The 27,392-nt window shown below is 56.8% G+C and overlaps 11 protein-coding genes across 11 annotated transcripts; 6 read left to right on the top strand and 5 right to left on the bottom strand.

Annotated features, from left to right (window-relative positions):
* Nucleotides 1-680: 680 nt before the first annotated feature.
* Nucleotides 681-2,689, top strand: GGS23DRAFT_605039 (Pkinase-domain-containing protein; the record flags this gene model as incomplete). The annotated part of the gene is made up of 4 exons (XM_051519698.1): nucleotides 681-1,488; nucleotides 1,539-1,838; nucleotides 1,887-2,268; nucleotides 2,326-2,689. The coding sequence occupies 4 exons, from the start codon at nucleotides 681-683 to the stop codon at nucleotides 2,687-2,689; spliced, it is 1,854 nt and encodes a 617-aa protein (XP_051372194.1).
* Nucleotides 2,690-5,200: 2,511 nt separating this feature from the next.
* GGS23DRAFT_567264 (uncharacterized protein) lies at nucleotides 5,201-7,337 on the top strand. The gene is made up of 2 exons (XM_051516321.1): nucleotides 5,201-5,462; nucleotides 5,538-7,337. Exon 2 carries the CDS (start codon nucleotides 5,939-5,941, stop codon nucleotides 6,728-6,730), a length of 792 nt encoding a protein of 263 aa, XP_051372193.1. The 5' UTR covers nucleotides 5,201-5,462; nucleotides 5,538-5,938; the 3' UTR covers nucleotides 6,731-7,337.
* On the bottom strand, nucleotides 6,786-8,347 carry GGS23DRAFT_535980 (uncharacterized protein). Its single transcript, XM_051514770.1, has 3 exons — nucleotides 8,279-8,347; nucleotides 7,325-8,193; nucleotides 6,786-7,182 (listed from the first exon to the last, which is right to left on the bottom strand). Exons 2-3 carry the CDS (start codon nucleotides 8,168-8,170, stop codon nucleotides 6,841-6,843), a joined length of 1,188 nt encoding a protein of 395 aa, XP_051372192.1. The 5' UTR covers nucleotides 8,171-8,193; nucleotides 8,279-8,347; the 3' UTR covers nucleotides 6,786-6,840.
* An 839-nt stretch (nucleotides 8,348-9,186) lies between these two features.
* Nucleotides 9,187-10,109, top strand: GGS23DRAFT_567262 (DASH complex, subunit Dad3). The gene is made up of 2 exons (XM_051516320.1): nucleotides 9,187-9,496; nucleotides 9,591-10,109. Exons 1-2 carry the CDS (start codon nucleotides 9,392-9,394, stop codon nucleotides 9,756-9,758), a joined length of 273 nt encoding a protein of 90 aa, XP_051372191.1. The 5' UTR covers nucleotides 9,187-9,391; the 3' UTR covers nucleotides 9,759-10,109.
* Nucleotides 10,110-10,289: 180 nt separating this feature from the next.
* On the bottom strand, nucleotides 10,290-11,727 carry GGS23DRAFT_605037 (uncharacterized protein; the record flags this gene model as incomplete). The annotated part of the gene is made up of 2 exons (XM_051519697.1): nucleotides 10,290-10,510; nucleotides 10,671-11,727. 2 exons carry the CDS (start codon nucleotides 11,725-11,727, stop codon nucleotides 10,290-10,292), a joined length of 1,278 nt encoding a protein of 425 aa, XP_051372190.1.
* A 240-nt stretch (nucleotides 11,728-11,967) lies between these two features.
* Nucleotides 11,968-13,357, top strand: GGS23DRAFT_596655 (uncharacterized protein; the record flags this gene model as incomplete). Its single annotated transcript, XM_051518509.1, has 2 exons — nucleotides 11,968-12,032; nucleotides 13,066-13,357. 2 exons carry the CDS (start codon nucleotides 11,968-11,970, stop codon nucleotides 13,355-13,357), a joined length of 357 nt encoding a protein of 118 aa, XP_051372189.1.
* Nucleotides 13,358-13,756: 399 nt separating this feature from the next.
* GGS23DRAFT_596654 (uncharacterized protein) lies at nucleotides 13,757-15,577 on the bottom strand (the record flags this gene model as incomplete). The annotated part of the gene is made up of 3 exons (XM_051518508.1): nucleotides 13,757-14,640; nucleotides 14,706-15,240; nucleotides 15,293-15,577. 3 exons carry the CDS (start codon nucleotides 15,575-15,577, stop codon nucleotides 13,757-13,759), a joined length of 1,704 nt encoding a protein of 567 aa, XP_051372188.1.
* A 494-nt stretch (nucleotides 15,578-16,071) lies between these two features.
* Nucleotides 16,072-17,341, bottom strand: GGS23DRAFT_535859 (ribosomal protein L16). The gene is made up of 3 exons (XM_051514769.1): nucleotides 16,649-17,341; nucleotides 16,446-16,587; nucleotides 16,072-16,386 (listed from the first exon to the last, which is right to left on the bottom strand). The coding sequence occupies exons 1-3, from the start codon at nucleotides 17,072-17,074 to the stop codon at nucleotides 16,205-16,207; spliced, it is 750 nt and encodes a 249-aa protein (XP_051372187.1). The 5' UTR covers nucleotides 17,075-17,341; the 3' UTR covers nucleotides 16,072-16,204.
* Nucleotides 17,342-17,547: 206 nt separating this feature from the next.
* GGS23DRAFT_596652 (replication factor RFC1 C terminal domain-containing protein) lies at nucleotides 17,548-20,933 on the top strand (the record flags this gene model as incomplete). The annotated part of the gene is made up of 5 exons (XM_051518507.1): nucleotides 17,548-17,647; nucleotides 17,701-17,752; nucleotides 17,816-17,860; nucleotides 17,917-20,556; nucleotides 20,606-20,933. The coding sequence occupies 5 exons, from the start codon at nucleotides 17,548-17,550 to the stop codon at nucleotides 20,931-20,933; spliced, it is 3,165 nt and encodes a 1,054-aa protein (XP_051372186.1).
* A 699-nt stretch (nucleotides 20,934-21,632) lies between these two features.
* On the top strand, nucleotides 21,633-24,514 carry GGS23DRAFT_621132 (uncharacterized protein). Its single transcript, XM_051521152.1, has 3 exons — nucleotides 21,633-22,312; nucleotides 22,383-23,103; nucleotides 23,264-24,514. The coding sequence occupies exons 1-3, from the start codon at nucleotides 21,924-21,926 to the stop codon at nucleotides 24,080-24,082; spliced, it is 1,929 nt and encodes a 642-aa protein (XP_051372185.1). The 5' UTR covers nucleotides 21,633-21,923; the 3' UTR covers nucleotides 24,083-24,514.
* GGS23DRAFT_567235 (uncharacterized protein) lies at nucleotides 24,384-26,441 on the bottom strand. The gene is made up of 2 exons (XM_051516319.1): nucleotides 26,043-26,441; nucleotides 24,384-25,907 (listed from the first exon to the last, which is right to left on the bottom strand). Exons 1-2 carry the CDS (start codon nucleotides 26,310-26,312, stop codon nucleotides 24,756-24,758), a joined length of 1,422 nt encoding a protein of 473 aa, XP_051372184.1. The 5' UTR covers nucleotides 26,313-26,441; the 3' UTR covers nucleotides 24,384-24,755.
* Between the last annotated feature and the right edge of the window lie 951 nt (nucleotides 26,442-27,392).

Here is a 27,392-nt window from a genome sequence, read left to right as displayed (position 1 = left end):
AACCAGGGCGAATAAAGGCCAATCCGGAGGTACCGGTATTCGTTTTGGCGCAGCAGGGCCCAAAGAGAAGCCCATGTTTCTAGGCTAGACGAGACGCGCCGTACCTGGGTTGCTTTCCGCGCCGCGCCTTGATTAGCAAGCAACAAGCAATAAGCAACACACGCAGCGAGGAGCAGCCGGACAAGCAGCCTGGGCGAGCACCCTGGATTGCAACGTATGCCAGCGGGAACCCAGCCCACCCGGGTCCCGCCCCTTTTTCCCTTCTTCGCTTCCCCCGCTCTCAGTGGCTCCCCCCGACCGGATCCAGGCCTGCCCTGTATATACGACCAACATACCATAGCGTCCCAGCATTGCCCCCCAAGCGCCAGCGCCAGTCCCAGTTTGGCAGATCCAACCAGACAATGCCTGCGCCTGTCTTTAGTACCCAGCAGCAACCGCCGCCTACCACCGACATGGGGTCCGACAAGTCAATTGACCACCATTCCAACCTCAACCACTCTCCTTCTCCGAGTCTTCCCTCTCCAACCTCTATCACCCGACGAGGGCCTCATCTTCGAATCAGAAAACGGTTTTCGTCATGGCATCACTCCAATGCTGATCTGAGAGACCCGAGCCTGCACAGCAATAACCATAGCGATAATAGCAACAACAGCAACATCAAAACAACCGAATCGGGCAAGATGCCCGTCAAGGCGGCCGCCAATACGGGGACCAACAGTCATAACATTCACTTCAACCAGAAGCTGAAGAATTTCTTTCGCATCAACTCGAGCACCAACGGCGACAAGGAGAAGAATCTCGACCATCCCCTCAGGTCCGAGGGGAAGGTCAGCTTCCGCCAATCGAGGAAATTTTTCACCAACGTCGGTAGGATTAGGTCGACTACCACCACGAGCGAGGGAAATCCGCTTGATGAAGCCCTGAGTCCCACCGCCAACGCAAACCCGTATTTTGCCCACCAAGGCCAGCCGGGGCTCCGCCACCATAACGAAGGCTCCGTGCCGCCGAGCCCGCCCGACACTCCAAGTCTGAAGGTCCACGGCCCCGACGGCGCGAAGCAGCAGGCTACGAACGCTACGAAAGAGGAGCTGGCGAGAAAGCTACGGAGGGTTGCGAGTGCTCCCAACGCCCAAGGTCTCTTTAGTCAAGAGAAAGGTAGCGGGGAGAGGCCGGCGACGGCAGAGCTGGGCAAGGAACCACTGGTCCAAGGCGAGAACTCTGCCTCGCTCGGCCTTGTCGATTCCAAAACGTCGCACTCCGATCCGGCGACCCTATCCGTACCCGAGACTGACGGTCTCGGCGCGCTCCCCCCTCCGGTCAACACTTCCCTAGCTTTCCGCAGGACATACAGCTCGAATTCGATCAAAGTCCGCACCGTCGAAGTCGGGCCCTCCAGTTTCGATAAGATTAAGCTCATCGGGAAAGGTGATGTCGGCAAAGTCTATCTCGTGCGGGAGAAGAAGAGCTCTAGGCTCTATGCTATGAAGGGTGAGCTTTTCCCATCCTCGGCTCTTCCGGGCGTGTGCTGACAAGTGCAGTCCTGAGTAAGAAGGAGATGATCAAGCGGAACAAGATCAAGAGGGCGCTGGCTGAGCAGGAAATTCTGGCGACGAGCAACCACCCGTTCATCGTAACCCTGTATCATTCCTTCCAGTCCGAAGACCATCTCTACTTGTGCATGGAGTACTGCAGCGGCGGCGAATTCTTCCGCGCGCTGCAGACTCGGCCCGGCAAATGCATTCCCGAGGACGATGCTCGGTTCTATGCGGCCGAAGTGACGGCCGCCCTCGAGTATCTCCACCTGATGGGGTTTATCTATAGGGATTTGAAGCCCGAGAGTGAGTGGCAGCTACCGCGTCCTCGGAAATCGTTCTAACGCTTTCCAGATATCCTACTTCACCAATCGGGACACATTATGCTTTCCGACTTTGACCTCTCCAAACAGTCGGATCCGGGTGGTAAGCCCACCATGATCATGGGCAAGAATGGCGCGAGCACCTCGTCCCTCCCTACGATAGATACGAAGTCCTGCATCGCCAACTTCCGAACGAACTCATTCGTGGGAACCGAAGAGTACATTGCTCCCGAGGTCATCAAGGGTAGCGGACACACGAGCGCTGTGGACTGGTGGACCCTAGGAATCTTGGTCTACGAGATGCTCTACGGAACGACGCCTTTCAAGGGCAAGAATCGCAACGCGACTTTTGCCAATATTCTGCGAGAGGAGATACCATTCCCAGAACACTCTGGCGCGCCCCAGATTTCTAAGTATGCGATACCCGAGGCCAAAACTTGGAAATTTAATGCTGACTAGGCAATCCTTAGTCTTTGCAAGTCCCTGATACGAAAACTTCTGATCAAGGATGAGACCAGGAGACTGGGCGCAAGGGCTGGAGCTTCCGACATCAAAGCGCATCCCTTCTTCCGAACGACACAGTGGGCACTCATTCGACATATGAAGCCGCCGATAGCCCCGCACGCAGGGCGCGGTATCGATACCGTCAACTTCAGAAATGTAAAGGAAAGCGAAAGTGTCGATATTACCGGCTCTAGGCAGACAACCTTTTCCAAGGGCGTACCGTTAGATAGCGGAATGACGACGCCAGGCAACGAGATTGCCGATCCGTTCGAGGAATTCAACAGTGTAACCCTACACCACGACGGTGATGATTACGACAGCGACAGGTGATTATTCCCAACCGCATCTTCTTTGGCCCGGGCAAGGATTTGCTATATTCTTCTCTCCGCAACTCTTGACCGGATTGCGGTCAAGCGCGGGAAGGAATCTAGCCTCGACCTAACGAAGCTCCTATCCACCTACAGGGATTGCATTATGGACAGTGTATAAAGAAAACTAGGAAAGAAAGAAGCCAAAAAAAAAAACACCAAGCACCATCTCGGAGCATTCCTCTACCGCTGTTCATGATGAAGATTGAAACCTGGGTCAGGCACTGGAGGGAAGGGGGAATGACGGTAGCATCGAGCATCGTTCACATATGTAACGGAGTTTGATTGGCACCAGGAGTTTGAGCGGGAAGACCTACAGAAAAGAGATTCGCGGGTACGTAGCAGCCACCGCAGCAAGGACGACGACAAAAACGGCTTACACGACAATTGAAAGAATGGCGAGTCAATGCCATTGGCTGTTTTCCCCCTAGAAGCACAAGTCTCCTAGCATGGCGGTTCCTCATGCACTTTATGCGTGTGTGCGTGCGCCCCTTGTCTGTTTTTCTCCTTCCACATATATCTGTCCTCCTTCCCTCTCCCTCTTGTAGGGAGAGCGAGATGCCTCCACGCGGGCATGAACGTAGATGGCCCTAGATTAGTTTTCGATCAGAGTCCCCTCACGGGGAAACCCCGAAAAGACGCCATGAAACCAACGTACGTCTCGTAAAACTTGTCTCTCTCGTGTTTCCTAGCCTCGCCGCAAGACCTCGACGCGCGGGCTTGGTTAGTTCTCGCCTCTGGCCTCTGGACGTCGATCTCCTGGCTAGCCTCGCCTAGCCTCTTGGGGAGGGGGTTGCCGGCGCCAGTGGTGCGTTTGTCGCTGCTGCTCTCTCGCGAGGAATGTGCTCGCGCATCGCGATATTCCGAATCGTCTCTCTAGTCCGCCTCTCTACTCATAGTCTCCTATGTACGTGGGTCTACTAGTAGGTTGGCGGAGCAAAAAATAAAAAATTACCTTCCCCCCGGTTTTTTTCCTCCCTTCCCCCAATCTTTTAAGACCGTTAGCACGGTTGACGGCGAGAGGGTCTGGATAACCGACTAAACGGTAGTGCTGGTGGTGGGTGGGTAACGTGACGGGCTGGGCGGCGGGCGGGATGGGATGGGTGTCTCGGATCGGGGGGCGCTCGTGACGAGTGCGTGTGAGTGCGCGCGAGCGGGAGCTTATTATATATAGGGGTGAGGTGTACATGTACATACCTAGGTAACTTGGGGGCACCCATGCCGCGGCTGACCGGCTAAGCCTACTTACCTATCCCATCGCGCGGCCGTAAGCGGTGATCCGCCATCTGCCCTCTCGTTTCTCTTTTAGGGGGTTCCGTTTCCGCCTCGTCTGGGACGTCGCAACGTAGCAACGTCGTACGCTCTTTTACCCGTGTCCGGCGAGGAGGGCAAGGGCGCTACATGCCTGCCTACCTAGGAGTCTGGCATGCTCGCGGGATAATTAATAGGCGGGAAGCTGGGAAACGGTAGGTAGTGTTCGCGTAGGCTGGCTGGGTTTGCCGGAGGCTGTTTCTTTTTCGGCGCAGCTGGGTCGGCTGGTTCGGCGGCTGACACTGCCTCGCGCCCCCCCCCTCGCCCCCTTAGGTACTACTCGTAGCCGGGTCGCGGCGCGCGCTTGCACGCAGGCCTGTTGTTCATATACCTACCTACCTGCCTACTCGTGTGCACCCGGGCATCTGCGAGGGTAGACCGGCCTCTCCTCGCTCCGGCTTCCTTTCCGCTCTCGCGTCTTGTCCGCTTCTCCTCCGCGCGAGCTACCCAGTTTATCTGTCCGCGCCTCGTCTCTTGTCTAATACGTAGCAAGCACAGCGCTGCGTGCAGAAATAGCTGGCGGCAGCGAGGGAAGAGAGAGAGAGAGACAGAGACAAAGAGAGAGAGAGAGAGAGAGAGACAGGACGCGCCGCTGCCGCACCAAGCTCCGCCGACCGACCGGCGCCTACGAGAGGCAAGCGTTCTTGACCTGATATATTACAGCCGCTTGTCTGGCGTCGGCACGGTCGATTCGTGGGTTAGTTGGATAGCCTGGCGTTTCGCGAGCGACGGGCGGGATTAGCGCGCGCAGCCGCCGGGAGGGCAGACGGCTCGCGAGATGGACCCGCCGCCGCGACGCTCCGCCGAGGGCGGACCCACCCTCGCGGGACCAAGCACCCACCGCCGCAGCAGCGCCGACGAGCCGCGGAGACCGACGGGGCGTCCGCAGCCGCAGCCGTCACCAGAGTCCGCCACGCGGGCGTACGCGCTGGAATGGGCGGAGACCGAGGGCCAGCCGGGCCTCGCGCGGACGGGCTTCGGCAGCGCCGAGGCGCTGCGCGCTGCGATCCGGCGGCACCGGAGGGGGGAAGAAGAAGAAGAGGAAGAAGCAGCGCGGCGCCTGTTCGTCGTGCAGAACCCGGCCCCGCCCTCGGACTACGGCCGCGTGCTCTGCGAAGAGCTGGGCGTCGACCCGCGCTTCGTCGAGGCCCACGCCGCGCGGCGCACCTACCGGCCCCCGGGCCCGGGCTCCTGGCAGGAGTCGGAGCGCAGCCCGCGGGTGGGCGATGCGCCCGCCGACTCCGCGCCGCCCTTCACATACTACGAGTATCCCGAGGCTTGGGAGGACTCTGGAGATGGTTCGTCGTCCTGGCCCGACGCCGGCAGCCGAGTCGACCCCCGCCAGAGGTCCAATGTACATGTGGTACCATCCGGCGGGGACCTGGTGGCATTCTGTCGCGCTTCGCTGTGGCTGCGTCCCTGTGGTATGTTCTACGCGCTTTTACTAGCTACGCGTATCACCTCGCGCTTCGCCTCGCTGACAACGTACCTTGATACAGCAGTCCTTCTCGTAGACAGGCCGTTATTACACTCGCAGGAGTCCACGCCGGACCCCGCACAGGACACTGTGAGGAGGCCGTCGTCGGAATTAGCATCGGTGGGCAATGTCCCCCTTATTCACACGGGACGGAACGACATCGGCAGCGATCCTGGGCGTAATAACCTAAAACCCCGCAGTGACGACGAACTACTAGGCTTTGAGGCATTGCTCTTCGAGAGGTTGGACAAATTACTAGGACAGCGGCAGAGCAGTGACAAGTCGCATAATAGCGCCAGTGCCAAATTCACCGCGGTAACAATATCATCTCTCGTGGAGGACATCGCGATAAGTAGATGGATCGAATTCATTGACACACTATCGGCAGGGGTACCCCCTTTCACTCGTAGCTCTTTAGAAAGTATGGCCACACTCTACTGGAGGATTCAAATGAGCCTCGAAAGAAACATAAGCAGCTCCGAATACGACCATAGGTCCCCCGGCTTCACGTACCACCCTTCCCGGGCGACGTTAGAATGGAAAACTCTCCTCGCCCGCACCGGCCGCGGAGCCGAGCTACTGAGCCGACTGAGCTCGATGGCACCGTGGTGGCCGCTGCCGGAGGCACGAGTGACAGGCGAAGCGGAAAGTCGGGCCGTCGCAAGAGGGATGCCACGCTCAAGTCGGCGAGATGACGCCTCGTTGTACGACTTGGAGCGGAACAAGCAGAGCTTCGATCGCGTCTCCTACATGGGTGGTATTCTACTTCCATTTACCGTTGTGTCTGGCGTCCTCTCGATGAGCGATCCGTTCGGCCCCGGAGGCGACATGTTCTTCGTCTTCTGGGCAGTATCCATTCCTCTGGTCTTCATCGCCATCTTAGTCGTCTACGCCGACTCCATCCGAAAGACCGAGGTGTGGATTGAGGTCGCCACAGACGCGGGTCTCATGGAGGAGCAGTTCAACGAACCAGAACCAGGACTGCCTCCTATGCGCGTGCCCGCCGTTGAGGTGATATTGGAATCCGCGATACCGCCAGTTATAACCGATGAACCGCCATTGAGATCCGCAGGGTCGTCAGTTATAGTAGAGAAGATGTTTAAAGACGGCAGGAAGAAGAGATGGCGGAAAGAGCGGCTTGGTTGGACAGGCGCATGCAAGGCGGCCTTGGGGATATACAAACTGAAGAAAGGCAGGCCACGTGGCCACACATGACCGTTACGAGAGGGTGCGTGTGGAATGGGACGCGTGGATGATAAGTATATTAAATTCGAAGACGATAGCAGTTGAAAGTCAACGAGCATTCCTTCAGTTGCCGTGATTTCTCAACGTCTGTCTGCTGCTCGGCAGCACTTCCCCTCTCGCTTCTCGTGATTCATGATGCAGAGCCGGAAGTGAACGACAAGCTGCATGTCCGGCATGTCTTCGATAATCTTTCGGCACCAGGGGTGGGTATGGTTGAACTGCTGAACGGCGCCGAGGACCGCCACGGGTTCGACTAGAGGTTTCACCTTAATATTCGCCTTGTCCGCCGAGAGGGCGAGGGCGGGATTCGGTGCCTCGTCTGGCTGCCCCACGAGCCACAGGTTTCTGAGGTCGGCGTACGACTCCTCCACATACTCCTCGTTTGGCTCGGTGATGTCCTCGAGCCAGTTCGCGACCCTCCTCTGCTCGCCAGCGTCCGTAGGTTAGTCAATTAATGTTACGAAGTAACCTGGAAGAGTGGCCGGGAGCGTGCTCATGAGCCGGGCGGTGATATCCGTCCCGCAACTCGACCCTAGATAGGATGAGAGGACTCGAGTCACTGACCTGAAAATACGCCGGATCCGACTCCTCAACATATAACTCCGTCAACTGTTTGAGCTTTTGGCGATCATGAATATCGATGAGAAGAGTATGGCATCTATCGACACCCCTTCCAAAAAGTTGCTGGACCTTGGAAGATCTTCCCAGGTGCATCACTATGCTGTCGTGGTAGAATAAGTATCGCGGCACACCGAACCAGAAGCCTCGCGTACGCTTCCACTGATCTATGAGGAACCTCCCGGTAGAGCCCGACAGGGCCGAGAGGCTCACGCAGACAGAACTGGCGGGAGAACTGGCGAAGTAGGCCCTAGTGACGGCGGGGTTATTGCCGATCTCTGTGACCAGGCCGTTCAGCTCTGCGACTGGCCCGGTCGCCGGCTGCACGATGGAGTCGTCGAAACAAAGAGTGTCCGTCGAGGGGTCGAACCACGTTTTCAACCTGGCAACACGGCAGACGCCACGGGGACGGCTCCCCACGCACTTCCAGGATCCATGTCTCGAAGCGACTTTCCGGGCTTCACGACAGACCGACAACAATACCGGCGGGGCTAGCAACACGGCGGCCAGATCCGAACTGCGGATGCGCCAGGGGTCGTGATCCAAATCCGCAGTCGTGTCTGGCTCACCGTTCTCCTTGATAGGCACCGTCTCCCTTCGGATTTCGAAGACGCGACGCGGCAGGGCGAAGTGCCATACGAGGAGTCTCAACTCGGCCGGTAGATCGGGGAATCGCGGGAAGGCGATAGGGGCTATACTACTCTCGGGCTCTACCATAACTTCCGCCAGGATAAGTAGTCTTGGTACGGGGAGCCGAGCTTGGGGTCCCAGGGGGGCAATATGCGGCGACATATATCTCGTGCACGCGAGGCGGTCTAAATAGTAGTGGGTTCGTATGGAGGAGGGGGTAAAATTGGCCCGGGGGGGGGGGCAGGGAATCAAAGGGGAGGTCGTACGAACAGCGAAAGAGAGGGACCGCCGGTCGTGGTGAGGGGAGGCGGCCGTTAACAGGCTGTATGTATGGGCCATAGATCTAGTCCCGGCCGAGTTCTCGGTGGGTCGGAAACCGACGGCTCTGTTTAGCCTGTCCGAACCAGGACCAATTTCTCGAAGCGTCGGCGACTATTTGGAAACCATCACGTCCTGGAACTGTATCTCCGCGCCGCTCGCATTCCTCAAGCATACCATCGGCAGGTTTGGGAGTCCTGGGAGTCTTGGGATGCAGTTCCCACCGAGCCCCGAGCCCGGGCGGACTTGATAGGATAGAGGAGGCCATGTGAACAACTTGGTGCTCACTGTGGCCGAAAACAGAGCATTGTCCGCGGCCGGACTACCATACCCTGTCTCACCTGTCGGAGTTCGGACAAACACCGAAGAGGGAATCGGAGATGCAGAATCCAGGGCAGGGCTGACCTGAAAGGCAGGTCGGTGGTGAAGGAGCCTCGCGAGCTCGAAAGGAGAAGGGGGGGGATACGAATGTGACACAGCAAGCATACTGTGAGCGTGAGATATACCTACCTATCTTGTACGCTGAAGCATACTGCGTAGTACGCTGTGGTATGACGAGGGAAGCAGTTGGCGCCAGCGATGCTAGCGGTGCCAGTGGTGAGGATAGGTGGCGCGCGCAGGCCTCTCGGATATACGAAGCGACATGGATGTAGATGTTGGAGAAGACCCCTACTTATTATCCGGAATGATGATTAGCCAATGGCACTCAACTGGGGCCTCCCGTTGATTAATCAAGTGGGTGTGGATTACATAACCCAGGGCGGTATGCACGGCACGATTATTAAGCGCTAAGCATGCACGCATCACGTGACATCCTGGTGTGATGACCTGGCTGTCACGGAAGGAAGCGGTAGGAGGCTCCGTGCCACGCGAGGCGAAGAAGCCCCTAGCGATTCGACCCCGCCAGCAGCGACGCCACAGTCCGTCCCACACCTCCCCGCGGAGCCAAGTCACCTTCCCGTCCTCCCACCAAGCCAAACCAAGATCATCTCAACGACGCATAGGTACCGCCCGCGAACACCAGACGCACGCCCTCGCGCACACCCCCCTACCCCCCTCTCGAGCATGGACAGCCAGGGATCCAACCCGCTCCTGTCGCCGCCGGAGCTCTCGCCGCTGGAGCAGGAGGTGCTGGAGGAGTACGAGCGGCTGGCCGAGAACATGAAGAAGGTAGGTTTGTTTTCTGGCAGCGCCCGCGGGCGCGAGAAGGGCGACGACGGCTAACCAAAGGCGCGCGCGCGCGCTCGCTCGCCCCCCGACGCAGCTCGCCCACGTGCTCGACGTCATGGCCGGGCAGCCGACAGCCGAGATCCTCGACGGCCTGCGCGAGCTCGAGCGCAAGACCAGCCTCGTCTTCACCCTGCTCAAGGCCAGCGTCTACAGCATCGTCCTCCAGCAGGAGATCGACTGGGGCGACCAGGCCCGCGGCTGAGCACGCCCACACCCACCCCTCCCTCCCCCCTACCCCGGCGTATATACCTACCCACGCACATATAAGCACGCGCATAAGCGCATGGGATGGGCGCCCGCCCTTTCAGCCCATCCGGACCTCCGGGACTATCGACGACGGATCTAGAAGGCTCGAGAAGGAAGACTGGCGGGCCCAGATCTTGGGCCGATGGCGCCTGTGCCCCTCGGGAGCAGAAACAGCCCATATGGAATGTCTAGAGCCCATATCGGATAGGCAGGCGAGGACAGGGGGGGGGGGGCGATGTCTACACGGCCCTAGGACGCTGTGTCGAGGCTTAGTTGGTACCGCGAGCAGATTACCTACTTGGGTGTAGGCATGTGGAATACGGAGAACACGAGAAGAAAAAGAAGATACCCCGAAAATCAGGATCGGGACATAAGAGTGATGCACGGGAAATACGCCCCCCGCACGTGTTTGGTTTCTTTCTTTTTCTTCCCTCCCCCCTTCTTCTTTTTCGCTCGGAGGAGAAGAAGGGGGGGGGTTCTTCTACTACTAGTACACATTGCCGCCGTAGTACACCTTGCGCACGTCCACCAGCTTCTTGCCCCTGCCGATGGCGAGCGCCTCGGGGTCCTGCTGGCCCACCAGCGCTAGGAAGCAGGCCTTGACCGAGTTCATCGGGTTCCGGCCCCTCGGCATCTTGGCCGCGATGTCGTGGATACCCACGGCGCGAAAGATCTCGAAGAGTCGATGGGACGCACGAAGACCAAAGCCTGTTGTTTCGGGGAGGAGGGGGGGAGAGAAATGCATTAGCACGTGTCCGCATGGCTTTAGGATAACGGTAGTCACAGTACGGGGTGTTTTTTTTTGCTTCTTTTTTTTTTTGAGGGGAGGAAGGGGGGGCCGGGGAAAGAGAAAAAAAAAAAACCTTACCAGGCGGCCGGGCGTCGATCTGCACGATGGTCGCGCCAACTTTGGCCCTCACCATGCCGTAGACGGTCCTGTCTTCGTATCTGCGGATCGGCCGCATGTTCCGGATGGCGAGCAGCTTCGCCTTCTGCACGGCCACCGAGTATTCGACCGACTTCGCCTCGCCGATGCCTAGCCGGCCGTTCTTATTCCCCGCAATCGCTAGGACCGATGCGGTTATGATCTTGCCTAGACGCGTCTGGTTGTGGACGTAACGCGTCACGAGGACCTTGGTGGAGAGGTCCAGGATGTTGCTCACGCTCAGGCCCGTTCGCCTCTTGAGATCTTGGTATATGCCCTGGTCATCCTTGCCGCCGTCCGCCGGGTCGATCGGCGGCTTGTAGAGTCCCGCCACACCCTTGAGCTTTTTGCCCAGCAGCGGGGCCACAGCTGACGCGGTAGGTCCGTTGGTCGGCGTCAGCGTTTCCGGCTGCAAGAAATACTTGGCCTCCTCCATGTCGAGGTCGACTCGCTCTCGCAATATTTTTTCTATCTCCTCGGCGCTCATGCCGTCGAAGTTGACGTCCTTCGGTATTAGTTTCTCGAGGCGCGTGGTTAAGTCTTCGATGTCCTCTTCGTCGGTCATGAACCTGGCGTTCGGGTGTGGGGGGGCACCTGACTTGGGTCGCTTGTCGATGATGGGGTAGATCTTGCTGAAGTCGTCGAGGTACGGCACCCTGTAGGTGTCTCGCCGCACCCGGCCCTGTATGGTGAGGTCTTTCGGGTCTATAGCTGCCTCGCCCGCCTCGAGCGCAGCTATCTGATCGGGCGTGTACTTTTTCCTGAGAATCTCCATCTCTTGTGGGCTGTACTGGGGGAAGGTCTCTTTGGAGAACTCAACAACCTTCTCCGGCGTCGTGAGGCCCATCTCCTCGGCTCGGATGCTCTTGAATCGGGGTTTGCGCTTGCCGGCGAGTCGCGCCGAGCTGTGGAATTGGGCGCGACATCGCGACGGTGGTGGTTTGGCCGTAGCAGCAAGCCTGCCGGAGAGGAGGCACCTCGTAGGGCGTACTACGCTCATCGCATATCGAGAATCCGGTAAGCCTGCCCTGTTCTGGTTGCGACGGCGCAACTAAGAAAGACGAAATGCTCATACGACAGGAGGAGGGGCTTGAGGTACATGAGCTTCGATTGGTACATGTGCGGTACAGGGTTCCCTAATTTTTTCCCGGCGGCTTGTCCTACATAACCCATATTACGGATTTACAATTTTACCGTGCCGAGCTGGCGGGACCTCTTTAGCTTAGTTCCACCCGCCAGAATGGGCGATGCGGTGGAGCACGAGGGCTTCAACGATCCTAGCCTATGGTTGGTTCAAGACTTCAGGTACAAGAGAAGCGATACGTACCTGGAAGAAGTACTCATAGGCACGTTACATAATCATGGGCTTGGTGGTCTTGCATCTTCATTAGCTGGAACTAGGATGTAGATCTGTGCATAGGCACACACGTACAGGTAAGTACTTAGGTACTTATGTACCTACATCCATAAGGGGGGTTGCCTACCGTAATGTATCAATGTATCGATCGTGGGAATCGCTACAAATACCCGCCAATCAATTATCGTTTATAAAGGGACAGGGACTGCCCTCCCGCTGACGATTTAGGGAGGTAGGCCGCCGTGTCGCACAGAGAGTTGCATGATCTCACGCTTCTGAATTGCTATAAACATCTGTTCGAGCCATCCAACAATCTCACTAGCCTTCCTCCCACACGCGTTTGGGCCGAGGCGAGGTCCCATACTGCGGCGCGACGCCGCATCGCGTGCCATGGCACAAACGACGAAGCTCCTTCGAGAAGAGAGGTCGAGCATTCGTCAGGGACTCAGGCCGGGCATACCCACCCTTGGGCCCCTTTACACGCTCCCCGTCGCCCGTCCATGATTGGCGCCGCCCCATCAGTCGACCTCTGCCGCAGGTCTGAAACGCACGAGTTTCGCAGGGATTGGCGCCGTCGTCAGTTGGTCGAGGGAAGATCGAGAACGATGTATGTGCTAAGGGTGGATTGCGTGGGTGCCTGTCTCATAATTGCACCAGCACGCAAAGCGCTGTGTAGGATTTGCCAGCCCTTCCCTCTCTCTCGCTCTATTATGTCCACGTATTTTCTTATCTCGTAGTTGTTCTATCCTCTCTTCTGTCCCGATTGTGAAAAAGTGAAGCCATCATCACTCCGCCTCTCTCTTTTCCCTCCTTTTCTTCCCAAGCGTGACTGGTCCACCATAATTGTTATTGTTATTTACTAGCGCGACCTCCTTTATCGGCCCATTCCCGCCCCGTTTTCGCGTCCGTCCGTTCGTCAAGCAATCGAGACAACTCATCATCCCGCGCTCGGCTTGAAGTCGACCACCCCAACCAATAAAGAAAAGAAACTCGAGAGCGCAATCCAAACCTACATCTCAAAATGTCGGGCCAATTCGGGTTTATGGGCAAGATCGGTGCCACCGACGAAGCTGTCGCCGTCCTCAACGACCAACCTTACATCTTCACCATCCTCGTCGTCGTCCTTGTCATCCTCATCCTGCAGATCACCTTCCACTGGTACATCCACCACGCCACCCTGAAGCCTGAGCAGATCAAGAAGAAGGAGCCCAAGGGCGCGAAGAAGAAACCCGCCGCCCCCGCCTCAGGAGCGAAACCGCCGGCCGCACGATAGACGACTTGCCACTCGCGCCGTTCGACCAACGCAACTGCCATTGACACGACGGTTTTGTGCGCCATCAAGAGCAAAAAAACCATCCGAAAACGATATGGGACCGGTTCCGCCAGTACGGGTGATGGTGGCTCTTTTTTGGATAAAAAGTTCCGAGTCTCACAATACCCTGTGTTTTTGCGAGGCAGACCTATGCTGCTAGATGACAACGATGGACACAAGGAAGGGGGACCGAACCCTACAAGCGGCCGGGGATAGGCGAACGAAACGAGAGGAGAGCCACGGAGTGCTTCGATGACTGCAGGTCGCATCTAGCACTTATAATCAGTATTATTACACATGTGTTCATTTTTGTTTTTTTATGTCGTAAATCGGTATCGTTTATATATATATTCCCATGGTTTAGAAATTCCGCCATTCTTCCACTTGGTAGTCACTCATCATAGCCTGCTTTTCTGATTCTACAGCATGATCATCTTCAAATTCGTATTTGTATCGATGAGTGTCGTCCCAAAGCGCGACTTCCACAAGTGATGAAGTCTCTTCCCTGGTACGTTGAATGGTGTCGACGTCGTGGAAGTAGTCAGATGTGGATACGCCATCTCTATCTATAATAAGACCACCACTATTTTCCTGGTGAAAGGAAGGGTCGTGTGGCCTCTCGCGTGTTTGTGCAGATAAATCGAAGAAAGCATCACGGGAATTACATTCTCTTAAAGAATCAAACGGATCGTCGACGATACCAAAGGTTTTGGGGGACTCGTCCATGGGGCCCGGGTCTATACCCCCGTTCTCATACCCATCTTCGTACTCGTCTTCGTACCTATGCCAGTGTCGGGTTCTCTCTGTTGCTTCGAGAATGCTCTCACCATTTGCGAGTTGGTACTCCGGATATTGAAGCAATGGCAAGTATGAAATTGAGTTGAGGTGGAGGCCGATAGCGCCCTGGTTGGTATCATCTGGTCCATTAATGGGGACGTCAAGCTCAAGCTCAACGTCTTTCGGTTTATCGGCCTCTGACGACATGTTCTGATGGGCATCATTTCCCAATTCACTACACCGAGGTAAACCGCCGGCACTGACATTACCTATGCGAATGGTTGGTGTCAATGTCGTCCGTAGCAGATCCCAGAGTCTTTCTTGAATGGAATTCTGATAAATCGTAGGTTCGACCGTCGCATTTATGCTGAGCGTTGGATTGCATCCAGGGCTGCTGTCTACTAGAAGTCTCCTAACTTTCTTCCTCAGCGACGGTGATTGAGCTTGGGCGGACGTTGATAGGATGGCTGAGATGACCGGGAAATTAGTCACATGCGATGCCGCCACCTAGCTCTCGACATTAGACACAAACCTGACATCCCGTTGAGAACACCAACCTTGAGATAATGGGCATTCCAGACAGTCGGAGCCAATTCAAGCAGCGAAGGGCGCAGACCAACTTGGAGGAGCCGCAAGCCGTAAATACGCTTCCTAATGCCAATAGTGACATATAGGGCCATCCGGGCTAAATATACTGCCTCCTCCCATCCATGTCGAGAGTGCCTCGTTGTGGAGGAACTGGCCTCTAAGCCCTTATAATAGTCTCCCAGCCATATAGTTTGATAAGGATTAGCTTCCAAGTCCCAGATTTGCGTATACCGGGTCTGTTCGGGAGAGCAGTGATGTACGGGAGCACAGGGCATATTGGATTGACCGGCGACGCTTGGTCGATATTGGAACAGGCATTCTATTCCATTAAGATAGGCAGCGGAGATGTGTGGTGGCGATAGAAGTGAAGAATATTTGTTTAGATGTTCGACGATGAAGTATAGATTCGGGGCGCCTTCGTAAGACGGCTGGTACTGGATGTCCTCTTGCTTGATGGTAAGACCGAGTGTTGGCCATAGCTACGGCCATACGCATGAGTAGCAATGACTGAAAGCGGCACCACGAACTTACCGAGCATTGACAAATCGCGTCGGCTAGGTATTCCAGGAAGCCAACTTCGGGGTTCGACTCCCACGTGCAGAGGAGGCTCTGGTCAATAATGATTTGTATGCGGCAGAGGCCCGGGGAAACCAGCCACAGTCGCTTCAGGTCGATTAACCGTCGAAGCTCCTCGGGGGAGTATTGCGAAGGGGGTATATTAGATATCAAGGCCAGCGCAGTGACGGATAAAGACATATTGGCCTGTTCGCTAGAGAGTTGGAAACTTTTGAGCTCAAGCTCAAGGTAGTCGGACATGACTAAAGGACAGTGTTGACATACTGCTAACCTTCTCGACGCCGATCTGGGCTACAATGGATGAATACTTGCAAACTCGTACAAGGGAGACATAATATGTAGCATGGGACGGAAGAAGCGCAAGGGAGGAGGATGGCCTAGGTATCTAGACAGAGGATCTGGATGGGTGAGTAACATAGGCGGGCGTGGTTGAGGGCGTCGTGTTTAGCCTCGACGGAGAAACCGAGCCAGCAGATTTTGAGCAAAAAAAGAAGAGGAAAGAGAGGCCAGACGAGACTTCCGTCATGCCGGTCTTCGATGGCACACCCAGTGGAAATGACGTAGGAAGGGCGCGCCGAGTCGGAAAGGAGCAGATACTCATACTCTGGAAAGTGCGAGGTGCACCGCTGTATCTGTCGCCCCTACCTAAAGTCCTAAACTCGAGAGGTACATATCGAGGTACATGTAGACACCCGCCGGTCTCTAGGGCTAGATCGTGATAGGGGTATATTCGCCATGTGAGGTCGGTAGTGAGGTCCCTAGGATGTATCGTCTATCGGCTCGTTGCCGTTCGAGAGGAATGACAGCACGAGGCAGTAGTCCCAGCTTGAATGCTCTCCTCAATTCCCCCCGCCGCCTAGCGGGTATTTATGCCGGAGCACTTGCGGACACCTGCTGGGTTTCCGGCCTCGGCGCCGGGATAGGGCTGGAGCTGGGCGATTTTGTGGGAAGTTTCCGCCTTGGTCTCTTCAGCTCTTCTAGCGTGACCCCTTTCAGCTTCGTAATCCCGACCACAGGCGGCTCTCCCTTCTTGACAAACTCCCATTGCCCTAGATATAAAGTGTTAGGGGTGCCTGCGTTCCCGGTCGGGCCATGGTTGGATCCTTACCGGGAAGCTTGTGGCCTGCTAGCCGGAATGCATCGCGGACCACTTGCTCGTGTAGCACTCCTTTCATCTCCAGGACGATTTGGTTTACCGCTACCCTCGTCGCCCAGTGGTCGAACGAGCCTTTACCTTTACCCATACGAATCTACGGCCACGCGTTAGTTGGAACATATATGTGACATGGGGGCAAGCATCCGGGAACCTACCTCGTTTCCGCTCACGAACACGCCAACATTGCAACAGACTCTCTTGTACAACCGATACCTCTCTCCACGTAACCGCTGCTTGATGGCGTCCTCCGCACACTTGAGTTGCTTTGCACTAATCCTCCGGTGGTGATCGATCATCCGCAGCCCGTAATCGCCCCATACCACTGTCGTTCCTTTGGTAGAGCCGCCAGTGGCGACCCTCGGCCGCCCTTTCATCATCTTTTTCTTGCGATTCAGACTGGGCTCTAGCCAATTGCCGGCCATCGACGTCGTTGCCGAGAATAATCGGACATTTTGCGGGTGTCGAATCCGGGGCGTCGCAATTGAGGGATGAGGTATCGTCGACGGCCGTGTAGCCGGTGCGTAGAGTATTCTTAGGGAGCGGAGGGCGCCGATGAGGCATGACGGCCCGCTGGCGCGCATGGTGACAGTGGTTACGGAGATACGGTTGCTCGAAGGTTAGGGCATCGCCTCTTATTTCAGGTAGAAGTTGAGAGTTGAGGTTGGAGCTTGGATGTGTTATGTACCTATGTGCAGGTATACTAAAGACTTCATTGTATCTATCTTGTGTACGATAAGCGACCTTTATCTCAGGCTCTGCACTAGCTGGCTTTACCCTCGTAGCATGTACGAGGTACCTACGGTGTAGAGAGGTATGCAATAAAACATGCAGTACGCGGTGTAGTTCCATTAATTTAGGAGGTACCCAGTTAAACCTGATTCTGACAGCAGAAGGGCGGGCGCGTCATAAGTTCGCGTCGAGCTTTTTAGCGGCTCAAACCTCGGGCATCCCCTTTCGCGCCAACCCGCCTCTGCAGCCGTCCACCCTTTCCATCCTCCTCCTCTTCATCCTTCTTCTATTTTCATTCCGGGTAAATTTCAGTATTTGGAACGAAATGTCTGATATTCGGTCCTTCTTTGGGGCCAAGGGTGCTACCGCGCCTACAAAGCCGGTCCCAAAGAAGACAGGCGAGGATTCCTCGAAAAGACGCAGCAGTACGCGTATTTTCTTTACTATAACTGGTTACGATACTAACACCTAGTACTAGAAGTGCGCAAAGTCGTGGACGACAGCGACGAGGATGACGAGCCGGTCGCACAGTAAGCAAAAGGGCTCCGATACCACAACCAACTTGTATTGGACCAGCTAACTTTATTCTCTAGGACGAAGAAACTGCCTACTAGATCTTCTCCTAGGAGGAAGGCGACGTAAGCATCATTTGTATTTCAAGTCAACCAAAAACAAACTAAAAATTTTGAACCAGCAATGAGAAGCTCCAGGGGACCGCCATTACAGCCAGCGAATACTTTGCCTCAAGCAAAACGAAGAGCCAGCCGACCAAGAAATCCGAGCCCAAAATCCAGCCCCAAGTTGAGCCGCGATCAAGCCCCCGAAACAAGAAGACCACTGGAAAGGAGACGACCGGGAAGGGGGCATCAAGGTCTGGTCACAACGAGATACCCGAATCGGGAAAACGCCCCTCGACTAAAGTCAAGCGGCACGTCCTAGACGATGAAGAGGATGTCTATATGGAAGACGACGTAGATGCGGGAGATGATATTTTCGCTGCCGACGCAAAAGGTCGGAATAAGAGGAAGAATGACGACTACTCGGAAGGCGAAAGCGAAGAGGACTTCATTCCCAAGCCGAAGCGCGTTAACTCCCGCAGCAAAGCGGTTGACAGCGGCGGGAAACTCGCGTCGAAGTCTGCAAAGACTGACAGAACCTCCACGCCGAGTAAGAAGAGGAAGACCCCTGAGCCTGAATCTGACGAAGAGGAAGAGGATGAGTCTCCGCCCCGTAAGAAGCCAGCGCCGAGGAAGCCGCGTGCTCCGAGAGCGAAGAAGGTCGACGAACCGGAGGACGCAGAAATCCAAAACATACTGGATGATATTCCGATGGTCAGACCTCCGACGCCGCCAACCCAAACCCCGGATGCCAAATTCGACTGGAGAAAGGCGGCAGCGGGTGGTGGTAATTCCGGACCGCCACTCAACCCCACCACAGAACTGCCCGAAGGAGAGGAGGATTGTCTTGCTGGCTTAACATTTGTCTTCACCGGACAACTGGGTACTATCGCCCGCGAGGAAGCCCAGATGTTGGTGAAGCGATATGGCGGGAAAGTCACGGGCGCCCCTAGTAGCAAGACAAGCTACGTAGTGCTGGGCGAAGACGCTGGCCCCAGTAAGCTGGCCAAGATCCGCCAGCTTGGTCTTAAGACCATCAACGAAGAAGGCTTGTTCGAGCTCGTTCGCCGCCTTCCTGCCGGCGGTGGAAGCGGGAAAGGCGCGGAGAAGGTCCGGGAAAAACGGAGATTGGAAGAAGAGAAGGCTAAGCAGCAAGCTGCTGAAATGGAACGAGAAGAGAAGGCTCGAAAGGCAGAAGCTGAGAAGGCTCGGAGAGCCGCTGCCGCCACTCGTGGTTCTTCAGGCCCTGCTCCCGCCGCCCCGATCCCTCTCTCACAATTGTGGACGGTGAAGTACGCCCCGACCCAAGCGAACCACATCTGCGGTAACAAGGCCGCGGTAGAGAAGATCCAAACTTGGCTGAAGAACTGGTCAAAGGCCCGCAAATACAACTTCCAAAAGAGAGGAGCGGATGGCATGGGTGGCGCCCGCGCTATCATCGTTTCTGGGCCTCCCGGTGTTGGCAAGACAACAGCGGCACACCTGGCGGCCAAGCTAGAGGGCTACGATGTTATAGAGAGCAATGCTAGCGATGCGCGCAGCAAGAAGCTGGTGGAATCTGGTGTCGGCGAGGTGATGAATAACACGTCATTGAACGGCTTCTTCGCGGAGGATGGGAAGAAGATAGATAAGGAGAAGAAGAAGATCGTCCTGATCATGGACGAAGTAGACGGGATGTCGGCTGGAGATCGTGGTGGCGTGGGCGCTCTGGCAAAGTTCTGCAAGAAGACCGAGGTGCCTCTTATCCTGATCTGCAATGAGCGAAAGCTGCCGAAAATGAAACCGTTTGATTTCGTGGCATTCGATGTCAAGTTCCAACGACCGCAAATCGACCAGATACGCTCACGGATGATGACCATCTGCCACCGGGAAGGGTTGAAGCTATCCCCCCAAGTGCTAGATGCCCTTATCGAAGGCAGCAACCGGGATATCCGGCAAATCATAAACATGTTGTCTACGGTTAAGCTGGACCAATCCTCCATGGACTACAGCCAGAGCAAAGATATGTCGAAAGCGTGGGAGAAGTCGATAGTGCTGAAGCCCTGGGATATCTGCCAGAAGATGCTCGGTGGCGGCCTCTTCGCCCCGGCGAGCAAGGCGACACTCAACGACAAGATCGAGCTCTATTTCAACGACCATGAGTTCAGCTACCTGATGATACAGGAGAACTACCTCCGCACTAAACCGTCCGTCCTGAACCAGAATCAGTACAACAAGCGAGAGCAAAATCTTAAGGCTCTGGAGCTGGTCGACAAGGCGGCGGAAAGCATCAGCGACGGCGATTTGGTAGATCGGATGATCCACGGCCCGCAACAGCACTGGAGTCTCATGCCCACGCACGCGGTCTTCAGTACCGTCCGGCCAGCCAGCTTTGTAGCCGGCCAGTTGATGGGGTCAAATTTCACGACTTGGCTTGGTAACAATAGCAAATACGGCAAGCTAGGTAGATACGTGCGGGAGCTCCACTCGCATATGCGGCTTAAATCCTCCGGCGACCACAACGAGGTTCGGCAGCAATACTTGCCAGTTCTCTGGACACAGCTCGTCAAAAAACTCGCAGACGAAGGTAAGGACTCCGTGCCGGAGGTTATCGAGCTTATGGATAGCTATTTCCTCACCAGAGAGGATTTCGATTCGATCAAGGAACTCGGCATCGGACCCCAGGACGAAGAGCTCGTCAATATCGACACCCAGGCGAAGGCTACCTTTACCAGATTGTGAGTCCATTTCCCTCTGAGCTATGAATATAGGGGCTAACGTTCTTAGGTACAATACCATGTCCCACCCCATTCCCTTCATGAAAGCTACCAGCGTGGTGGCTCCGAAGAAGGCAGCCAGAGACAAGCCAGATCTTGAAGAGGCGATAGATGACGATGATGATGATGATGCAGAAGCAGTTGATGTAGTCGAAGCAGCTGATGATGACGAGGATATCGACATTGAGAAGGACAAGTACATAAAAAAGCCGAAGGCGAAGGGCGCAAAGAAGGGTGGTAAGAAAGCTGCTAAAGCAGATGACGAGGACGAGGAAGAGGAGAAGCCAAAGGGGCGTAAAAGCAAGGCGGGTGGTGCCAAGGGCAAGGGGAAGAAATAAGAATCCCACGGCGAATAATATTGAAAGCTTTCTTCAAGGGAGCTCTATGTTTTATTTATGGTTGATATTGGCTGGGCTGGGACCAGATAACTTGTAGTCTGGAACCAAGACGCTGACACCTAGGTAGATATCGCATACCCTCATTCAATGCCATTACCTCAAGAGACATACATACCTAAGAGGACTCTATTCAGGTCGTTGTGTGTTGCTGCGTTAGGATATCATCCCATAAAGTGCTCCCTTGTGTTATGATGTTTTCAAACCGAGTTGGTTGCCCCTGAAACCGTTCACCCATATGCACGCAACACTTAACGCGTAATAGGTGTCGACGCGACAGTACGAATATGTCCTTGACGAGTTATCAACAATATCGGCGGCGCTTCCTGAATTCACACAGTCAGATCCATAACACCCACAAACTCACGGCGATTCTGAACCCTGAAAATTTCTTCCGTTCAGCAACCCTCGCCCCTTTCACTACCTACAGCTGGCCTCATCGCCTTTTCTCCATCCACACCTTCTTCTGCATCGATTCTCGCCTCATTTGAAGCTTAGAAGCACGTATTCAACTCCTGCCTCTTTATCAAGGAATTCCCACGCCGTTTTGGTTGATTTCCAGGACGAGTCAAATTTACCCAGCTGGCTGACAATGCCTCCTACACCTGGAATCCCGCCGTCTCGCGGTGAGGTTCATCCCTGAATATCCCTACTGCAGGATCTTGAGTATTGATTATTTGTAATAGGCAACCGACAATCTGTGCCATCTATGGGTGGAGTCTATATTTCTGACTATCCAGCGGTTCCTGCATCTGGCTCTGTTGTGAGCAGCTCCAGCCAACAGCAGATGGAGGAAGATATCGACATTGGCGCCTTTGGCAATCTTCAGCCATATGCCACTGACTCTGGTTCTGGTGGAAGTCTAGCTGGAGCTCGCCATGGTCATGGTAACTATTGTCCTGATGAGCCAGCCTCCTTTCTCTACTCTAGTTTATGCTAACTCCTCTCTCCCTCTCCAAAGCAACCCAGGACGAGAAGACGAAGAGTGATGAGTACCTACACAATGACGAGAGTAAGAACTCGGACGGCGAGGTAGCCATGCACAAAGAAGGCCAGAATGAGAAGAGTAGCTCTAGTCCTCCCCCTGTTCCCGCTCATGAACGATTTCTCCCAGGCTGTTCTGCCGGAGCATCCAATGGGGAAGGGGGAAAACAGGTTATATCAAACTCGATGATGCAGACTTACATTGCCATGCGCGGCCCTGGAATGGGAGGCGACAGGGATCCCCTATTCGATTGGATCGGAGGCCGACCGTGCCAGCCCAATAAGGCATCTACTCAGACCGGTGATGCCCAGGCAGGAGACAAGAAGAGCGTCTCTCGGTGAGTACTTCTCCTGGAGCACTTCTCCCGTTGTGATACGGAGCTAACCGAGAACCGGGGTGGGTGGCAGAATAATTAAGATGATGAGCAAGGCACTCCGTTCGAGCACCACGGCGAGCACTTCTTCTCGCGACGCCGTCTTCGAGGTCAAGCGCCCGGCCATCGGCCACATCCGGGCCCCGGCGGACGCAGACCTGACCCTCCACGCCATGTCGGCGGCCAGCGGCCGCTGCCACTTCGGAAAGGAGGACGAGGACGACGACGAGGGAGGCCGCCCCAGCGGCCGGATCTCGCCCTGCACGTTCGCGGCCTGGGCCTGCGGATGCAAGCGCTGGGCCCACGACGTCGACATCAAGGACCCCTCGGGGGTAAGTGCCCCGAACTTGATCCGCCGCAGCCGCGAGCAGGCAGATGCCCCCGCTCCCGCTCCCGCTCCCGCTCCCGATATTAACGCGAAAGACCAGCTCCTCGCGCGCGCGACCCGACTGCGTCCGCCCACGCCCCCCGCCCCGGCCCCGTCCGAGGCCCACTTCCCCAAGTACTACGCCGGCGCGGCGGCGCAGGTCGACGGCTCCACCGGCGAGCAGATCTCGCCGTGCTACCCGGTCCCTAGCAACCCGTCCATCATCTACGACCCGCCGGCCCCCCCCGAGCAGGCCTACCTCTCCGGCAGCTTCCACGACAAGTTCAGCCGCATGGCCCCCCTCGACGCCCGCACCTTCCGCGAGAAGCACTACGGCAAGCCGATCCCCGACACCAAGTCCACGACCGACAGCGAAACATATGGACGTGTAAGCTTCTTCCCTCCCCTCTTTTCCTTCTGCACACCCCCCCTCCCTACCTATATCCCCCTCCCCCTCCCTTTCCCCTTATCCCCCCTTATATATATATATATATATATACACACCTCCCGACGCTAACCTCCCCACCCCTCCCTCGCCGGAACCACAGACCGAAGTCGAGGCCGCGGCTCGCACCTTCGCGCTGCCGACGTCGCTGCTGGGCGGGCCGTCGCGGTCGACGGCGTCGGCGGCGTCGTCGGCCGCGGGCCTGCGCGCGGGGCTGGAGGCGCAGTGGCGCGCGGTGGCCGCGTGCGAGGCGGAGGAGCGCGCGCTGGCGCGGTCGGCGGCGGCGCAGGCGGGGCGCGTGGCGGCGCTGGAGCGCGAGCGGGACGGGCTGCGCGCCGCGCGCCGCGCCGCCCGCCTGCGCGAGCACATCGCCGTGCACGCGCGCGACGCGCGGCACCGCCTCGACCGCGCCGCCGCCCGCCGCGACGACGCGCGCGAGCGCCTGGCCGCCGCCGAGCGCCGCGAGGACGAGCTCCGCGCCGAGATCGCGCGCGCGCGTCCGCGCCGTGGCGTCGCCGCCCCCCGCTGGCCCTTCTCCGACGCCGAGACCGAGACCGCCGGCAGCCAGCCGGCGCAGGACGACGACGACGACGACGCCGCGGCCGAGCCCGCGAGCTACGACTACGGCAACGACAACGTGGCGGCCTGCGGCGGCCGCCCGGGCGCGGGCCCGTACGCCGGCGACAGCGGCGCCTCGAGCGCGTCCGCGCGCCCCGGCACGCGCGCCCCGGCGAGCACGCCGGTCCCGGGCGTCTTCGCGCAGCTGTACGACGAGCAGGGCGTGTACGCGCCCAGCCGCGCTTCTCCCCGCGGCAGCGGCGACGCTGGCGGAGACGGCAGCCAGGGCCCGCACGCGGCGTGGCGCGCCGCCGCCGGCGAGGCCGACGGATACCTCGTCGCCCAGGCCCCGGCGCACTACTAGGGCTACGTGTCGGACTCGGTGCGCTCGGTCGCGGGATCCTCGCCGCGAAACCTGGACTTCGAGCCGTGAGCGCGGATTTCGTCTCGGGCCTGCGGGCGCGTATGCGAGCGCTGGGTAGTTGCCACACTCGGGAATGTGTTATCGCACGCTGGAGGTCGAGTTGACGGGAGGCATGGGTGAGCATGCAAAAGCATCTCTGCGGTACTAAAGCTAGATGGATCACGGTGTCGTTCTCCCAGGGGTGACGTTCACGGTACTTTTTTCTGAGCCACGGGCACGAGTTATCCCTAATCCCATCGCAATGAGGACCGCGTAGAGGCGGATGTCGAGGGGCCTCAGGCTTTGTTGTATTGTCTCAGGACAGCACGTGCTGGCCTGTTGCTTCAGATTGCTGTGAATTGCACACTAGTCCAAATAGTGAAAAATGACATTCCTCCCGAACTTGAGACACTCTCTTATTTCGCGGGTGGCTAGATGTAGTTTCTCCTAAACATACCTATATGGTCCGACCGCAGCTATCCGATCGCTCGGCTATCCCGAAATCTGCCACGCAAGAATCCGAGGGGAGCAGAGTGCCAAGCTCATACACACTCGCTTTTCCTCCTCTTCTTCGTTAGAGACCTCCACTGCAGAAGGGAGGCCCCCCCCCTATCCCAATGTCCTCATATATCCATCACCACCGATTACGATTCTCCCGGTCGTACCTCGACTCCGTGTAGCCATTCCATTCGTTCCGCATGGTCGCGGCATCGACCTCGCTGCGCGTCCCCTGGCCACTTATTCTACAGCCCCGAAAATCGAGGCGCATAAAGTCAAATTCGCCCTCAATCCGGCCGTCGCCGAGGAATCGAATCGATCCCAGGTTATCGTCTCCGTACTTTATGGGGCCGTCGAGCTCGCAGCCGCGCCAGGTGAAGTCGAGGCAGTCTAGCGACGACTGCCAGGGCCGCTGATCGATGCGCAGGATCCCGCTGATGATGCCGAGCTCGAACTGACCCCACAGTTCGGAGCCGCTTAGGGTAAGGACGAGACTAAAACCGGTGTGGCCCCACTGCGAGGTCACCTCGTCGCTGCTTATCTCGTATCGTCCGTTCAGCAGTCCTAGCGGCTTGAGTTCCAGCTCCTCATCATTATCGTCGTCATCACTACGTTCGTCTTTGTATTCCGTGTACGGGGGCGGTGGATCGTCATCATCATCGTCGTCGTCGTCGTCGTCGTCGTCGTCGTCAATTGGCGAGGAGCCATAGTTGCCAAAGGTGGGCACTCGACCTCTAGCAAAGAAAGCGACGCTTCGGCGAGCGGCTCGACTGGGCCGCGGTTGAGGATTGGCCGATGTCGACGCCGACGCCGACGCCACCCCACCTCGGGTGGGTCCCTGGTGAATCCCACCGCGGCGGGCCGTCTGTTTCTTGACGGTGGGAGTAGTAGGGGCCGACTTGGCGGAAGCCGGAGGCGTAGCAGATGGCTTCTTGCCCGTGGCTGGCTTAGATGTGCTGGATGAATTGGCTTTGGCTTTGGGAGCTGAAGTTTTCGCAGCCTTCTTAGCTTTTGGCTCTGGCTCTTTTGCAGCTTTCTTAGCTTTTGGACCCGACTCTTTCGCCGTCTTTGCCTTCTTCGCCGCGGGCTGGGTCGACGACAGCGTTGAAGGATTTACTGTGACGGCAATGTTGAGTCCCGCGACGTCAACAGTGAAATCGACACCCGAAGTCTCGGCCTTGCGCTTCGTGGCCTTCGTGGCCTTCACGGCGGGTGGGGCCTGGGTAGCCTTCTTCGCGTCGCGCTCGTTCTTCGTCCACGTCTTCTTTAGCTCCGCCTCCAGCTTCTTCTATTGCCGTTGGGCAGTATTAGCGATAGCTATGCCCGAGAAATATCCGAGTGAGCAAACATGTCTGCAAAGCAGACTAAAACAAGCTGGGGGGGGGGAGGCTCTGGGAGAGAGGGCTTATCGGGGGTCACCCACGATGTGAGCGGGGACAGAGAGCTTGCCGCCGTTGACGGCGTCGAAGAGACGCATGCGAGCGACAGCCTTAGCCTTGGAGGGCTGCAGGCCGTAATGGATGAGTTGGGCCTCGAACCAGTGAGCGGGATGGTCCTTCTCAGAGCCGGTCTTGAAGTGGTTCTTAAGCTCGGCGACGGTCGCACGGCGATGGCGATTTTGACCGCTCGCCTCGACGAAGAGGTCTCCGGCGTAAGAGAAGCCATCCTTGGTGACGGCCGTAGCTAGAGCCATGGCGTAATGGGTGGTTGCGTGATCTCGAGTCGGTATCCGGTTTGATCGGGAGTGGTGTGTGCGTTCAGGGGGAGGTGAGATGGAACAAGGCTGGAGCCAGTGAGGAAGAGAGGAGAGAGAGAGAGAGGAGAATAACAGAGAGGGAGATAGAGAGAGAGAGGAGAGGAGAGCCTGGGGAGGAGGGGGGTTTAATTGAGTGTGTACGTGCCGTTGAGTGGTCCTCGCTAACTACCCCAGGTACTACCGTTGTATGGTTATGTTCGCAGTGCGTTTGTGCCCCCTGGTGGGTACATCTCCTGGGAGACGGCGATGTGCCAAATGTAGGTACCTACATGGTGACCTGAGCACACCTGTAAACATACCTACATAGGTACCTACGTAGGTAGGAGGTAGGTAAGGTATGTCTAGGGGGTGCCAACAGGTCTCTGTTGGTGAGTTTCGTGCCTGCTAACCTACATGAACGCCTCAACAGGTACGTCTGCTATATGACGGGAGGCAACTTGCAGGTTGGGCACCGCAGCTTAGCTGCCGTCTCAATTGGCCACTGCTGGGTGCCTAGGTAGGTAGATAGGTCGGTGCTGAGCCTCGAACGCTTTGTAGGTAAGCATTCCCTTCTTACCGTCATCAATATATCTATATAGGTATATCTATATCCTAGATAGAGGTAGGTAGGTACCTGTTACCTGTCTGTCACCATCCGGGAACATCTCCCAGCCAGCTAACCGGGTCCAGTACAGCCCCCCGGAGCTATAAGGACCTACCTAGGTAGGTAGTGGTGGAATCTCTCATACGCACGCCTAACATACCTACCTACATGGATAGATCCTGCGCTCTCTAGGTACCCATGCGTTCCCCACGACCCGAGTTCATCTAATTCTCTCCCGCCTCGGGTGCATCTACGCGTGTGCCTGCAACGGGACGGACGGTTGAATGCTGGGAGGACATCCATAGTGCGACGTCGCTCCGGATCGCTGTCGCTATATCTACGTCTTGGTCGTCTCCTGCTCGAATGCCTTACCGGGTACAATAACCCCAAGCCCCCCCTTGTCGCGTAGCAGGTGGCCATTCGATAGACCTTGC

Source organism: Durotheca rogersii (genome assembly GCF_024521655.1).
Source record: "Durotheca rogersii strain YMJ 92031201 chromosome Unknown GGS23scaffold_9, whole genome shotgun sequence".
Taxonomy (NCBI): Eukaryota; Fungi; Ascomycota; class Sordariomycetes; order Xylariales; family Xylariaceae; genus Durotheca; species Durotheca rogersii.
Note: the sequence above shows the minus strand (reverse complement) of the source record. Positions and strands in the feature narration are given on the sequence as shown.